Source organism: Rhinolophus ferrumequinum, chromosome 13, assembly GCF_004115265.2.
Source record: "Rhinolophus ferrumequinum isolate MPI-CBG mRhiFer1 chromosome 13, mRhiFer1_v1.p, whole genome shotgun sequence".
NCBI lineage: Eukaryota > Metazoa > Chordata > Mammalia > Chiroptera > Rhinolophidae > Rhinolophus > Rhinolophus ferrumequinum.
In genome coordinates, this window is record NC_046296.1 from 7,908,675 (window position 1) to 7,925,163 (window position 16,489).

Genomic DNA, 16,489 nt, shown 5'->3' on the forward strand with positions numbered 1-16,489 from the left:
ATGTATGGAAGATGTACAGTGCCCTTGTAGTCGCTCAGGACCAATTACACTGATGTCTTTATAGGGCTCTGTCAGGAGCTATGGTCTCCGTATTTCAGTGAGACACCACATGCCAAACCAATCCTCCCTCCACGCTGTTTGGCCTCTGCCCTTGAGGACCAGCTTTAGAACAAGTGCAGCTTTACTAACTGAAATGCCTGTGGCCCAAAACTCCCACCCAGAAACTGGGAAGGCTCTTAGGCACATGCTGTTTCTTTTGCACTGGATACTCTTCACCTCACTGCTACTTCGTCCATCAGGTCCCAGTTTATATATCACCTGCTCAGAAAAGATTCACTGATCACCATGTTCTTACAGTTTTGTACATTTGTAGTAATCTACTCAATTGTTTATCACCATTGTTTTTATTTATCATCACTGTCCTTCTCACCAGATCGTATGAGGTTCTTTTTTGTTCACTGTAGTTTTCCTGGAGCCTGTAGAATGCCTGACACAGAGTAGACATTTGATAAATGTTATTGACTAATTGGAAGTCCAGTGTCCTTCTACGTGAAAAATTGCTGTGCCTTATAGTTCATTCTCAAAAACAAAAAAAGAGGGATATGGTGAAGAAGTCCTTAAAAGTTTTCCACAGATCTCTCATGTTCAAAGAGCTCCTTCGTATTAAAAAATGAGAGAGAAGGAGGGAAGGAGAGAGGAAGAGAGGCAGGGAAACAATTCCCTGGAAAATGAGCAAAGGATACAAAGACACAATTCACAGAAGACATTCAATTAGCCAATAAATATACAAAAGATGCTCATTTAGATTAGTAAATCATAAAGTGAAAATTAAAAACAGTATTTTATACTGTCAGAGACACAAAAATGTAGAAGATTGATAATGTTCATTGTTAGCAAGGACTTAGGGAATAGGGAGCTCTCATACACTATTGGCGTTAAAACTGTGCAACCTGTATGGAGGGCATTGGTAGTACTTCCAAAATTAAAGTGTTTATATTTATTATTTAATAGGGAAAAATTAGAAACTGCTAATGTCATCCAATAGGGAAATTGTTAAATTTTAGTACATTCTTGCTATGGAGTCCCTTACCCATAGATATTAATATCAATGAAAATCTATGTAAAAAATTTTTAAAAGGGGATTGCAAAACAGTATGTATAATCTGATCCCAATTAAGTAGAAGTATATAAAAGTATATTCTCCAAAGAAAAATGTCTCAAAGGATTCACACCAACTATTTATGATTACAATATAATATTGACACCAACTAGTTGATGAAAATCCTTTGGGGCCTTTACTCCTGAGGAAGTGAGAATGGGGGGTTTACTTTTTACAATGACCACATACCGCTATTTTTAAAAGAACTTTATTGAAGTATGATTGACATAAACTTCACATATTTAATGTCATTTGTTTTGACATTGTATACATCTGTGAAACCATCACCACAATCAAGATAATTTCCATCACCCCCCCCAAAGTTCCCTTTTGTCTCTTTGCAATGCCCCCGTCCCCTAGCAACCATTTATCTACTTTCTGTCACTATAGATTAATTTGCATTTTATAGAATACTATATAAATGAAATCATACAGTGTGTACTTTTTTTCTGGCTTCTTTCACTCAGCATTATTTTGAGATTCATCCATGTTGTTGCATGTATCAATAGCTTGGTCTTTTTAATTGCTGCGTAGTATTCCATAGTATGGATCTATCACAATTGGTTTATCCTTTCACCTGTTGATGGACATTTGGGTTTCCAGTTCTTGGTTATTACAAATCAAGATGCTATGAACATTCATGTCCAAGTCTTTAGAAGGACATACGCTTTTTCTCCTCTTGGGTACATAGCTAGCATTGTAATGGCATGAGATAGGTGTATATTTAGCATTTTAAGAAACTGCCAAAATGGTTTCAAAGTGGTTGTACCGTTTTACATTTCCACCAGAGATGGGAGTACGAGATTGAGGCACTTAATGAGTGGGCTCTTCACCATCAGGAGGTGAAATAATGACAGCAGAGATAGTCCTTTTTGGTCACAGATTCTTCTGAGAATTTGATTGAGGGCATGGTCCACGGGGAGTGTAGGAAAACACTCACACACACACACACACACACACACACACACTCGCGCCAGGTAGGAATCATCCACACTGGAAATGGCTGTGGTCCGAATAAAAGCTGTGACACTTAGGATGGACAGCAGAGGGCTGGAGTCTGAACATACTGAAAAGTTACAATTGTTGGGTCCTGGTAAGCGGGAGACAGATGATGATGCCCAGGTTTTACTGACTAGGTAATGGTGGTGACAACAGAGCGGAGGAGTAGGTCTGGTGGTTGCTGCCTGTGAGGTGCCTACCGGACACAGGGTGAAGCTGTTCTGCAAGTGGTTGTAAATGTACCTTTTCTGGGTGGAGATACAGGCTTCCGGCGCAACAACATGTCGGTGTAGGTGAATTATCAGGCGCGGCAGTAATCACCAGGTGTAGTCAATAAATCGCTGTCTTCCAGGTGAATCACTAGCGCACCTCACGCAAACACAGCGAATTCGCCGCCTCCTCTACAACGCCCCTCCCAGAATTGGCGCAATTGCGTAATCGCTGACAAAACTCCGCCTCACCAGCCCCGCGCACGCGTAGCACCTAACTGCGGCCGCTCCCTACTCTGGTCGTCTGTACTCGTTTGCTTCCAGCGGCCCCGCCCAGGCGGCTGCCCGTGACCTGCCTGGGCGCAGGGAACGGAAAGCCGGAAGGGGCAAGACGAGTTCAGTAGCCATGGGGCTGTTTGGGAAAACCCAGGAGAAGCCGCCCAAAGAGATGGTAAGAGCTACGGCGGCGGCAAACGGTGGATTTGCGTGGGGCGTAGTGGAGTTGGTAAAGCGCCCGGACACTTCCCCTCCCACCCCGCCTCCCCGGCTGGCCAGGTACCGCGGGCCCCCATTTCCGGGGCCTCCCACTCTACCGAGGGGCCGGAGGAAGAGTCTCTAAGGAGACAGCTATGGCGAAAGAGAGCCCTGGTACCTCAGCACTCCGTAAGGGAGCCGAGGGCTGGAGTAAGAGTTCCTCAGCCTCGGCCCAAGGTGCGGAAGCAGCAACGTGGTCCCGGCCCCTGGAAACCCCTCCGCGCGTTGGTATGTCCCGCCCGGAACCTTTCCCTGGCGCAGGACCCGCCCCCTTACGCCGGCCGTCGGACTGTCGGCGGACTTGCCCCCCGCCCGGAACGTGTGTCCCCTTCTCCGTGGCGGGGAGATCCCGGCTCCGGCCGCCCCTTCCCCAACCATCCCTCTGTATTGAGAGGGAGGCCCTGTTTCATCTTTCCCCTGCCCTACGGCGTTATGTTGACCCCAGATACGTTAATTATAGCAGGACCCGACTCGGAAGAATGGTACCGAAGATAACCTGCCTTCGAATTCTGATCTGCCTGTTAACTGAGATAATATGTGGGGGTTAAGAGTGCCCCGCAGACTCAGTCCGCTGAGTTTGAATCCTGGTTTTCCACGTATCAGCCTTGTGATCTAGGGAAAGTTCGTTGCTCTGTGCCCTAGTCTGTCAAGTAGGAATGATAACAGTATCACTTCAGAGTCTCTGAGATGGAAGGATGTCAAGTTTTAGTTGGCAGTGCTAGTTAGGGTTAATTCTTTATGAACCTTACAACTTTGCTGTCCAAGTGCAGACCAACAGTATCAGCGTCACCTGGGAGCTTGTTAGAAAACTAGAAAACTCAGGCCTTACCCAAGACCTGATGAGTCATAATTTGAATTCTGACAGGATTCCTAAAATCCTTTATTTGATAAGTAATCTCACCTATTCAACTCTGGCAGGCATATTTTTAAAATTAATGTCATGCATCATGAAGTGGCTGGCGTCTAATGTGTGTTAATTTTGATTATATTTGCTAATCACAGGTTGTAGAACAGTAGGTAATAAATATTAGTTCCTTCAGGCAACTTACGGTTTTACTCCCTGGTAAAATTGTGGACCTTAAATGAGGTAAGAGTGTGTGATATGACTTTGCAAATGTAGCGCATAATATAAATGCATGTTTTGTGGCATGTGTGTATTCTAAGATGCTTGTTATCGTAGAAGTGTGTTTTTGATGTTAGGGAATGATTAGTACCTTCACTGTTTGTCTTAAGTTTTGCCATTCATAAAGTCAGATAAGATTCTGGGAAAATGGTCTCATTACTATTTAAACTGTACTATATGTATTACTTGTATAACACTTAGAGTATTTTTAAATAATATATATAATTGCGAAGAACATGATGAGGAAACCTACCTGGGAAAGTAAATTAACACCAGAAAATCGCAAGGTGGTTGCATGAGATTGTTTTTTAAAATATGCCTGCCAGAGGGATATTATAAAGATGAAATAGACAGCCAAGGAACTTATCACCTGGCAAGTAAGATAAGCATTTCAAGAACAAGTCTGGATTGGGTACTACATATATAGTTGTAGGAATTCAGAGGTTGGTGTGATCACCCCCAGACGGGGTAATCAGAAATTATTTAACCCTCCACTATCATGTTTTCCATACACCTCTTGTCTGTGAATTGGTTCTTGACTATTTAGTAGGATTTTTAGTAAATATTAGATTATTTACTTCAACTGGTACTAGAGATAACCTCCCCAAAACTTTCTTCAAGTTCCCCTTCACAGTACTACAAGCTTCCTGTTCAGTCCTGTTCATATTTGTCAGAAGAGTGTCTGTGCTTGCTTTAAGTTCAACTTCTACCAAGCTCTCTTTATACCTTGTGATTTATGACCAAGGAAAAGTATTTTGTTATTTGCCGCAATTATTTAGCATTGAGTTTGTAATTCCAGAAAATGCCAGTAAAGCAGGAATGAGAAATACGTTTTTCTCTGTATTGTTGTTTCGGGAGCCATATATGAATAAGACAAGTAAAGTCTGGCATTGTAGTTTTAGTTAGCTTTTTTTTTTTTAAGAGGGAGAAAGAGAAAATTTTAATGTCCAATTTTGTAAAAGCAGCAAAGTAAAAGGAAATTAAAACAAAATGAGCTGATGTTAGCAGAAAGAGAAGAAAAATTAGAGAAAGAAGGAGAAAATTGACTAAATGCTATAGTCTGAGTTAGGGTAAATCTATATAATGCTTTCCTCAGGGGGCTGGAAGATGAGAGCGTGTGTTTCTGGTCCCAGCACAGGATAAGCAGGGGCCAGGTGCAGCCATGCCACAGCAGCCTGACTGTCATTTAGGCCATAAGTCAGGTAACAAGTGAGGTCAGGCAAGTAAGATGTGTTCTGGGTGGTGTTCCCAGAACTCTGGTATAGTATGCAGCACAGAGTAGGTGCTAAATAAATATTGAGTGGTGAATGAGTATCAATAAGATTAAGTAAGGCTTAAAGTCAAACTGTCCTAAAATGAGCAGTGTTTCAAGGGATACTCCAGGGAAACATTAACTATGTAAGAAGCCTTACAGACTAAAGTCTTTGCTCCCAGGCATCTCAGACACTTTGATGAAGACTGGATTGGGCCTACTGAGGATGAGGATGAGAGCCTTGTAATCCATTTAGAAACAAGGAGATTCTACTAGAAACAGATTCTTCTCTTGGACTTGAGGTTATGTTGGAAAGTTGTGCTAGTCTCACATAGGGACTTCCCTGATTTAGCCCTTGAGTAGAGTAGTCACTTTCCATGGCATCAGAATTCTGAAATCATATGATTAACTTATAACTTAGACTGGGTCATGAGTCATGGTTGTGGGGTGCTATCAGAAAAGGGAATAAAATGAGAAGGAATAGTCATAACAACAAACATTTATTGAGGTATTTTGGTGTGCATTGGGTTGGACACCAGGTTTACAAAAATAAGGCACTGGATGACAACTTTGTAGAATACCAAGTTTACTGGGGGACACTGATGTGAACAAATACTTATATTGCAGGGTAAATGACAGCAATGATGTAAGTATTTACAACATCTGTGATGTCACAGTGGAGGGAGTGATTAACTGTTCACAGTGGGGAGGGGGAACTGGTCAGGGAAGGTGTCTGGGTCTTGTCACAAGAGGCATTAGCCAGGTGGATGGGTTGGTATAGGATTAGGAAAGGGCGGGCATTCCAAGCAAAGTAAACTGAATGTTTGAGGCGTGGAAGTGTACAACATAGGTTGGAGGAACCAGAGAAAAGTTCAGAGTGGTTGGAAGAAGAAATACTGGTATATCTGAGTGAGATGCAGAAGGAGTCATGGCAGTAGTAAGATGTAAAATTGGAGAGGTAGGTAGAGGGCAGATTAGCCAAGGCCTGTGTACCTTGCCTACTAAGGATTCAGAATACTGATTTGGAGCGAGAATTGGAGGGAAGAGACTTACGTAGGTATGGGCATCAGTGACCCAGGTGAGAGAGAATACGGATCTATAACAGAGTAGAAATGGGGATAGAGAGGATAAGTTTTAGAAATATTTAGGACATATAGTCAGAATTTGCTCGTCTACTGGGTGAGAATGCAGAGATGATTATTAGGTTTCTGTTTAACCTTACCCCCAATAAAAACTACCATTCCCCTGATATAGGCACCATGAAATGAAATTGAGAGAATTCAGGAAAGGAACAGGTTTGATGGCGTGGTGATGGTGGAGGGGAATGTGCTACAGAGCTCAGTTTTAGACAGTTCAGGAGATCAGGGAAGACCTTAGAGAATGGGTTATCCTGGGAAAATATTTTTCTTTTCTAGTTTGTCTTCTCAGCAAAACTGTAAGCTTCTGGAGAGCAAGAATCATGTTTTTGTTTATCACTCACTGGGCCAGTATAGTGTTGAACTCTCTTAATAAGAATAAAGTGCCTATCAAATGTTGGCTTGATGAACAAAAGTAGAGATGGCAAGAGAAAATGCTTATACATTTGAAATACAGCCTAGTTGGATATATACCGGAGGTGCCAAAAAAATGTATACAAGTGGACAGTTTGGTCAATGTTGCTCAAGCAGTAGTTCGCCATAATCAGAAGTATCTGGACGCTGATGGTGACCACTTTGAGCACCTCTTGTAATTGCAGAAGTGAAACGTGACTTGTATTCATCTTTTGTTATTGGTATATATTGAGTATTACAATTTTAATAGTCTTTCCTTTCTTAAAATATGTATACGTTGTTTTTGGCACCCTCTGTATATATATCCATCTGACAGTGATAAGAATAGGCAAACTTTGACCTAAGTTCATTTATATTTTTTGCTTTTGGCTAATTTCTAGTTTTTTGTTTTAATTCTTGAAGGATACCCCAAATCCTACTTTACAGTGGTTGCCTTTAGGGAGAGGACTAGGTAGCTGAAGGTCAAAAGTGGGAGGGAAACTTACTTTTCACTATATACCGTCCTAGTTCCCTGCTATAACAAATTACCATAGACTGGGCAGCTTATTCACAGCATAAATGTATTTCTCACAGTTCTGGAGGCTGGGAAGTCCAAGATCAAGGCACCCACACATTCAGTGTCTGGTGAAGACCTGATTCCTAATTCATAGACAGCCATCTTTTCACTGTATCCTTACATGGCAGAGGGGGAGTCAAGCTTTCTGAGGTCTCATTTATAAGGGCACTAAACCCATTCATGAGGGCTCTGTCACTTCCCAAAAGCCCCACATAATTACCATCACATTGGGGATTAGGTTTCAACATAGGAGTTTTAGGATGACACATTCTGTCTATAGCAGTGTGATTTCCATCTCCCAGCCTGAGACCTAGAATCAGCCATTTCTCCAAGGAGTACTGCTTTCTTTTAGTGGGAATGGTATTTAGAAACCAAAATTTATGTGCTCGTAGTGATTACTGCTACTGGAATGTTATTGCTTCTGGGCCTTTTAACTGGACAGAACTAAGAAACATAGTCTTTAAAAAAACCATGACAGCGATTAGAAGCTAGGTTGTTTTGAACCAACCCTCCTGCTGAAAATACGGGTAGAGCTAGATGAAAAATATAACTTTGAAATCACTGATAGCTACCAAGGTAGTGAAGTAGTACAAACTCAAGATTCCAGAGAGGAAGGCAGCTCAGTGACATGAGCCCAATCATTTGGGAACACTTTCCCCTGAGAGATCCTCTAATTCCTAACGCATTGGTTTGAAAACTGAAAATTTGAGTAAAGCTTTTGACAGACCCTGTAGTCCGGGGGTTCCAAAGTTAGAGGCAAGATAGAAACATGATACTTTAAAACTTTTTAATTTCCTGTGAAGTATTTTATAGTTAAAAATTATTTGGTACTAAGCGTTTTTATGCTCACTTCTAAAAGTAATCTTTAGTCCCAACTGAACTTGGTACTCCAAGATTTTTTAAAAATTTAGTGATATTTACATAATAAATGTAATTTTAATCACTAAGTTCTTCCTCATCACTGCTTTTCTTTATCCTTGGGCAACTTGAATCATCTGACGTAGAGGGACTCCCTGAACTGGGTTTCCATATTTTTCATTCTTCAGTTCTGGCTTGCTGCAAAGCTGTGGCCTGATAGCGGCTGTCAAGAGCAGGGCCTTCTCCTTCATCTTCACTTTGTTCTCTTTCTTCAGTTGCTTCTTCCAATTCAGGAGGGTTTTTTTCTTTTTCTCTTTCTTCTTTGGAGGTTCACATTCTCCAAGCAGATTTTTAGGACAGGCATAACTTAAGTGTCCACTTCCCCCATATGCATAACACTTAGATTTATCGATGTAGTTTCGCCTTCAGAGGAACTCAGCCGCTCTTCCATTGTCAATAGCAATGCTTGTTTTTATCACTCCACGAAATAACTGTTTGTTGTTTATTGCCCTGGTACAGTTTTGTGCAGAGTCTTTATCCAAAAAATAAAATACATGCAACCCCTTTACTCTTCCTGGTATATTTATCTTTCATTGTAGTAAACTTTACAACTTTGCCATGCTTGGAAAATACCGGGTATAAGTCACTGTTGGTCAGGAAAGGGCAAGTTGGATACATTAGCTGTGCTTTTATTTGGGGCCAATCCACCACTCATGTCTTCAGGTGGGGCAGGGAGGGCGATCAGAAGAGCTCAAGCCCTCGGCTCAGTAGGGGCTCAGTCCCGACTGTTTCTCACCCCTCACAGTGGCCTTGGCATCACAAGTACTGGGAGGGGTCAGGGGCCACAGACGAGTAGCTGGCAGTAGCAGTGCCTCTTCCTGGCTCTTTACATACCTTTTTGAGGAACTCCAAAACTGTTTTTCACAATGGCTTCACCATTTTTTAGTCCCACCAGCAATGTACAAGTGTTCCGTTATAAAACAAAGAAAATTTGGGTTCACCATTTAACTGTTTTGAAGTTTTGAGTGATTGTCCAACAGAGAAGGGAGTGTGGTATCTAAAACAATTTTTAAGATAGAATTTAAACATATTTCTTCCAAACAAGATGATTTAAAGCAGCTTATGAATCTGGATGTTTTTCACAATTTCTTAAAATTTATTAAAAAGTATTGAAATAGGTTATATTTGTACATATTGTAAAATTCAAAAACCAGCAAAGTGTATCCTAATGTAGAGTAAAAAGTAAATCTCCCTTTCGCTCCTGCTTACAAATTATTTAGTTTGCATCCTTGAAAGCAGCCTAATTTCTTGTGTATTCTTCATTGGTATTCTACAATACATGAACATAGAAACATCTTTATTCCTTCCTTTTTCCACTTCTTTTCTTCCTCCCCTTCTCTGTTCGTTCCCTCTCTCCCCTCCTGTTCGTCTCTTCTTCCTTCATTCTCTCCTTTGAACACATGTAATGTCATACTGTACATGTCCATTACCTTGCTATTTTCACTTATATTTTGAAAATTTATTGGTAGTCCTCATTGTATTGCTTTTTTCTCTTTAGTTAAAACATACTGCCCGTTTATGGAAATTCTCTATAATATGTTTAACTAGTCTCCTATTGATAATACATTTTGGTAATTTCTTGTCTTTTGCTACTGCATACGGTGCAACAGTGCATTTTTACAAAAGTCATTTCACCTTGTCATCTGTTGTCTTAGATTGAATACTTAACACATAAGGAATATGAGCCATTAAATACTATAATAAGCTTTGAAACAACCATTTGTTAACGACTTTTCTTTCAAGCTCCTGGACTCATTTAAGCAATGGATAACCTTGTATTAAAAGACAAACTGTTAAGAAGCTGTAATAATAAACAGATGTAATAAGATGGTTTCTTATTTCTTTGAATTAGAGTTTTCTCACTACTAGGCAGCTAAAACCAAATATGGAAGAAATACATTGCATACTGAGGTATAAAACACTGTAACAACTAATTTAAAATTTTGTCTTTCATGAGGATAGATTATTTCCGTTTATTAATACTAGTAAAAGTGTTGAATCCAAGCCTACATGATAAATGTATATTCACATAATACTTCTTATATCTGTATAGGACTATGTTAGATTTATTTGAAGGATTCTGCTACTAAAAACAAGCTTAAAAACAAAGGCTCTGATTCATTCTGCCTCATTTTAAGGTAAATGGTAAAGCCCTTTGAAAAACAATTTTGGAGTGCCTCAAAAAGATAAACATAGAATTACCTGCCATATGACCCAGCAATTTCACTCCTAGGTATTTACCCAAAAGAATTGAAAATAGGTACTCAAATACTTGTACACGAATGTTCATAGCAGCATTATTCACAGTAACCAAAAAATGGAAACAATCCAGATGTCTTATCAATGGATGAATGGATAAACAAGTTGTGGTATATACATACACTGGAATATTATTCAGCCATAAAAAGGACTGAAGTATTGATACATGCTACAACATGGATGAGCCTCAAAAAACAGTATATTAAATGAAAGAAGCCAGACACAAAAGACCACATATTGTATGATTCCTTTTATATGAAATATCTAAAATAAGCAGATCAAAAGAGATAAAAAAAAGCCAGTCATTGGTTGCCAAGAAATGGGGGGAGGGGAACAAAGGTAGCGATTATTTGAAGGGCATAGTGCTTTCTTCAGATATGTTGAAAAAATGTTGAGACGAGAGAGAGTTGTAATGGCACAACATTGTGAAGGTACTAAATGCCACTGAATTGTACTCTTTAAAATGGCTAATCGTATGGTACATGAATTTCACTTTAAAAATGCACATATAAAGCTAACATTAAAATTTTTTAAATTGTATAACCATACAGCTTTAAGTCCTTTAATATTTATTTTGGGTGAAGTTATTACAGTTGTTATTGCATAATAAATGTTTCATAGATTTAGTTAAGTATGTTTTTAATTAAAGTCAAATGTATCTTCTCCTAATGGTATGGATTTTTTTTACGCCATTTAATTCATGTATCCATGAATGAAGGTCAAAGGGTTCAACCATCAATTCTATTCCTGTATTATTTTATTTTCATTATTTTTAATCTTAAAACTCACAACCATCGAGTATTGTGAAGGTGAACCCTGATTTTCGTGATGGGCTTACTGGTAGGATTTGTGCTAGGTATCCCATGCACCAAGGTCTCTGAACTTTTTGGATTTGCAGTGAATGAGGTCAGCTATCAGCAGGTTCTGGTCATACTGGATCAGGATGTTTTTGATCTCCTTGGAAGCCTATCCACATAGTATTGGTAATAGGCACCAGGGCTTTGGATGTGGACTGGTAGATTGCGGAAATCTGGGCCACATGACCACCGTCCTTCACATGGACACAGAGCCAGCTAATTCTTCCTTAGCCAGAAATAGAAAAGGCTCCAGTAGCTTGTATTGCAGCGTGTGATGGTTGGATCATGTCCATTTCATCTATTGACGCAGTTGCCCCATTTGCAGTATACCACAGCTCTGGCAGTTTTCTTGTGTCCTAAGACCTGCACCAACTGCAGAGGACCCTTGGATGGCATGGCTGTGGGTATACTCAGTGATTCTTATTGTGAGTTGCTACTACCAGTAAAAAGCCCTACTTGGTGTTTTATTAGAGTCAAGTGCTGAGAAACACTGTTAACGTAAGTAAGGAAATGGTAATGGAAGTTTTGTTATGTCAGTGTCACTCAGTTCTTTGAACTTCTATGTCATATGCCAAAAAATACGTGGTACTTTAATGTAAAATTTAGTTTTAATGATTTATCAGTTGACAACTCAGATTTTTCTTCAGTTTTTTGAAACTGAAGAATTGAAAAACACTTTATACTTTGTAAGAATTTGGTAGTCATTAGAGTCAATCATTCACTACTTTCTCTACATCTATATCAGTATTTCTAGTTGTCCTTATGTTTAGTGCTTCAGAGATTTTGCCCCTCAGGGAACTATATCATGATAATAAGAGACATAGATTAGTTGTGAAATGAAAAAAACCTTATTGTTAAAGGGGAGAAGGGAAAGATAAACTCATGACATAGGCAGAGCAGTTTTTGAAATAAGTATCTGTAGAAGTTGGAAATCTTCTGATACCCTTTAAATCTATCTATATCTGTGCACCTATTGAAAAATCTGTATGTACCTGCAGGGTACTGAACTCTGAGGTCTTGTATAAAGTGCTTTTTACCGTCTACCCTCAGATAAGAATCTTTGAATAGATTGGGACTTCTCCGTACTATGATTAAACAGATTCAAAAAACATAGAATTTGGCCCTAGGGCTTTGTTTTGAAAATGGCTTTATTTATTTTGTGTCTGGAATAAATGTAGAATTAATATAAAATTCTTTGAAATTCTGTGAATTAGGAGTGTTGGCTTCTCTTATAATTCCTTTTCTGAAATTTTCCCAGGTCAATGAATGGTCATTGAAGATAAGAAAGGAAATGAGAGTTGTTGACAGGCAAATAAGAGGTAAATTACCATTTTATGTCTCCTATTCCTCGCTCCTTTGGTGTTTTTTGCATTAGTTCCTAAACATGAACTGCGTCTATACAGAAGGTGCCAAAAAAATGTATACACATTTTAAGAAAGGAAAAAACTGTATTAAAATTGTAATACTCAGTATACACCAATAACAAAAGATGAATATAAGTCATGTATACATTTTTTTGGCACCCCTGGTATATTGTAAGACATAGTTGATTCTTATATTATTTATAACTGTCCTAATTATTTTGCTTTCTAATCATTATAAGAAAAAGAAGATATAATGAACTCCAACTTTATATTTTGTAAGAACTAAATCTTTCCTCTGGACTAGAACTCAGCCATTCAAGGGGGAGGGACCATGTTCATTCATTTCTGATTCCCTAGAGCCCAGGTTAGTATTGGAAACAAAGCAGGTGCTCACATACTGGGGTAGACAGAATAATGGCCTCCCAAAGATGTCCACATCCTAATCCCCAGAACCTGTGAATATGTTACCTTACACGGCAAAAAGGACCTTGCAGGTGTGATTGAATTAAGGAATCTTGAGATGGGAAGATTATCCTGGGTTATCTGGGCAGGTCCATGGTAACCACAAAGGTCCTTACAAGAGGAAGGCAATATGTTGAGGAAAAAAGAGAGAAAAGGAGATGTGATCATGGAACCAGATATTGGAGTGATGTGATTTGAAAATGGAGAAAGAGGCCACGAGACAAAGAATACCTTGAGAAGCTAGAAAAGACAAGGAAATGGCTTCTTCCCTGAAGCCTCCAGAAAAACACAGCCCTTCCAACACCTTGATTTTAGACTTTTGACCACCAGAATTGTAAAAGAATAAATTTGTGTTGTTTTAAGTCATTAAAAATAAAGAACTAAACAAACCTCTTCCTATTTATAAAAAAATGATTTTATGGAATTCAAATGAACTGTGTGTAAGTAAGGAATGCAATTCCATTTTCACTACTCTAATTATCTATCTTAGCATGACTGTAAATTAAGGAAAATATATTTATAAGTAAAGCTGATTGTTATTGAATACCACTTAAAATTAAGGTGACTTGCAAATAGATAATTGTTAGGTCTCTAAATGTTAAATTTCAGAGACCCTGACTTAATGTTAGGTGTCTGAATGTTAGGTTTCAGAGACCTTAACTTACAGAAAAAGCCATGTCTGCAAGAAGACAACAAAATGTCTGCTAGTCTGCACCTGCAGACAGAACCAAACTTGCGGTAACAGAAAATGCCCCCAAAAAGCTACTGGCTTGCGGGCAGTCGGCATTTTCTGTTCAAACAATGCTACCCTGTCAACACCACCCCCTATATAACCCCCCTCAGCCCCTCCCTTGGGGGCTGTAGCAGTCTTTGTGCAGCCCAATAGACTTTTCTCTCTTAATAAACTCGCTTAACTTGCCTGACCGTGCAAGCTCCTTTATCGGCCGACCTATCAATAATAATGTTTAAAACTTTTATGAATTTTAACACTTTCATGACTGGAGTAAAATTAGTACCATAAAGCTACATCAATATCACTTCTTTAAAAAAAAGAATTGGTGAGGGGAATTCCATTGGAGTAATGGTTTCGGACTTGCCCTCCCATTATAAAAAAAGAAAAGCCTGGACAAAGTCTATGAAACATGTGTTTTCAAACATTAGACAACTGGCAATGTAAGATTTTGATCACTGAGAGAAGGGTAACAGGGAGAGAGCCCTGATATGTCCCTGATTTTCTGCCTGGAGAAACTTTCTGGATTGTAGTACATGGAAAGGGATTCTAAGCAGAGCGTACTGGTCTCAGTGAGTCGAAGAAAACAGATCAGGGTTCAGGGAGGCTACAGTGGCTGGAATTTGTGGGGCAAAGTATCCGAGAGAAGGACATGCCTAGAAAAAGAGCTCTAGATATCTGCACGGTGTCCCTTTGAGTCTTTAGCTGAATACTAAGCTCTGCATACTTAGAATGAGATTTCAAGAGATTGGGCAAAGAACAATTACTGAGAACTTCTAAGAAGCTGTAAGCTAAACAATTTCCAGAGCTAGCCAAGAGTTGATGGATGATAGAGTTCTGATCCCACACAGGAAAGAGACTTTGTTGAACATCTGGGACATTCAGTAGAAATCCCAGAAGGGTCATGCCTTAATAGTAAGGCTGAAGTAGCCAGCCCTAGATTAACGGCCACTATAGCACAGACCAATAAAGCTTAAAAACAAGTCTTGAATGCTGATCTGTAGGCAACTTAACTGCTTGCCAAAATAAAGCTGAACACTCTTAACAGAAGACCAAAAAATTTAGACACTCAACAATGAAACATTCAAAGTAGCCAACATCTGATGAAAAATTACTAGGAAGAAGCAGGAAAATGTGACCCAGAATCAGGAGAGAAATCAGACAATATAAATAGTCCCAGAAAAAACAGAGATGATTGACTAAACACACAAGGATTTTAAACAGCTAGTATAAATATATTGAGGAATTTCAAGAAAAACATGAACATAATGAGATAAATAGAAGATACAGTAAAGAACAAGTGGATCTTCTACAGATGGAAGATCTGAAATAAAGTAAAATAAAATGAAAACTTCACTGGATTTAACAAGCAGATTAGATATCACAGAAAACAAAATCAGTGAAACTGAAGATAGCAATACAAACTATCAAAACTATAGTACAGAGAGAAACAAGTAAAAAGAAAACATGAACAGAGCATCAATCACTTGTGGAATAGTATCAAGTGGTCTAACGTGTAATTGAGTCTCAGAGGAGTTAGGAAAGGATTTGATAAAATGACAGCTGATGAAAACTGCAAACCCACCGATACAAGGAATTCAATGAACTTCAAACAGGATCAGTGCAAAGAAAACCATACCAAGGCATATCATAATCAAATTACTGAAAGTTAACAATAGAGATAAAACAGTTTGAGATAAAAGACTTTAAATTCAGAGAATGCTAAGAATGATTAAAAATTTCTTAATGCATACTGAACATCTTTAATATGATGTAAGAAAAAAACCCACATTATCCTAGAATTCTATATTCAATGAAAATAGCATTCAGAGGTGAAGGTGAAGTAAACATATTTTCATACAAAGCCAAAACAATTTGTTGCCAGTAGATCTACAGCACAAGAAATGTCAAAGTAAGTTGTAAGATGATTTATTTATTTATTTTTATAGTAAAATACGCATAACATAAAATTGACCATTTTAACCATTTTTAAGTTTATAGTTCAATAACAGTAAGTCTATTCACATTGCTGGATAAACATCACCACTCTTCATCTCCAGAACTTTTCTTTCATCCTGTATTGAAATCATTAAGAAGACCAACGTGTACATTGTGTGAGTCATAGAAGGAAAGCAGAGAGATTATTTGAAGAAAAAATGACAACAACTTCCTAAATTTCATGAAAGACATGAATATAATCATCCAAGAAGCTTCACACATTCCAAAGTAGGATAAAATCAAAGAGACCCATGCCAAGGCACATTCTAACCAAACTGTAGAAAGACAAAGAATATTTAAAACAGCAAGAGAGAAACAACTAGTCACATACAAAGGATCCTTATTAAGATTTTTAGCAAGTTTCTCACCAGAAACGTTGAGAGCTAGAAGGTAGTGGGTTGATACATTCAAATGCTGAAAGAAGAAACCTATCAACTGAGAATCCTGTTTACACCAAAATGAGGGAGAAATTAAGACATTCCCAGATAAACAAAAGCTGAGGAAGTTTGTTACTACTAG

General features: G+C 38.7%; 1 protein-coding gene and 1 pseudogene across 4 annotated transcripts in view; one reads left to right on the top strand and one right to left on the bottom strand.

Annotated features, from left to right (window-relative positions):
• LOC117033193 (charged multivesicular body protein 3) overlaps positions 1–16,489 on the top strand; it is a 70,536-nt gene that overhangs the window by 31,045 nt on the left and 23,002 nt on the right. The window contains exons 1-2 of one of the 4 annotated variants that reach the window (XM_033125210.1): positions 2,699–2,818; positions 12,675–12,735. In XM_033125210.1, coding sequence (XP_032981101.1) covers positions 2,774–2,818; positions 12,675–12,735 — 106 coding nt within the window. In that variant the 5' untranslated portion in view covers positions 2,699–2,773. Of the gene's footprint in view, positions 1–2,698; positions 2,819–2,993; positions 3,130–3,969; positions 3,989–12,674; positions 12,736–16,489 lie in introns of those variants that run through there. The other 3 variants (XM_033125213.1, XM_033125212.1, XM_033125214.1) reach the window with 3 other exon arrangements.
• LOC117033194 (zinc finger CCHC-type and RNA-binding motif-containing protein 1-like) lies at positions 8,319–8,955 on the bottom strand (annotated as a pseudogene).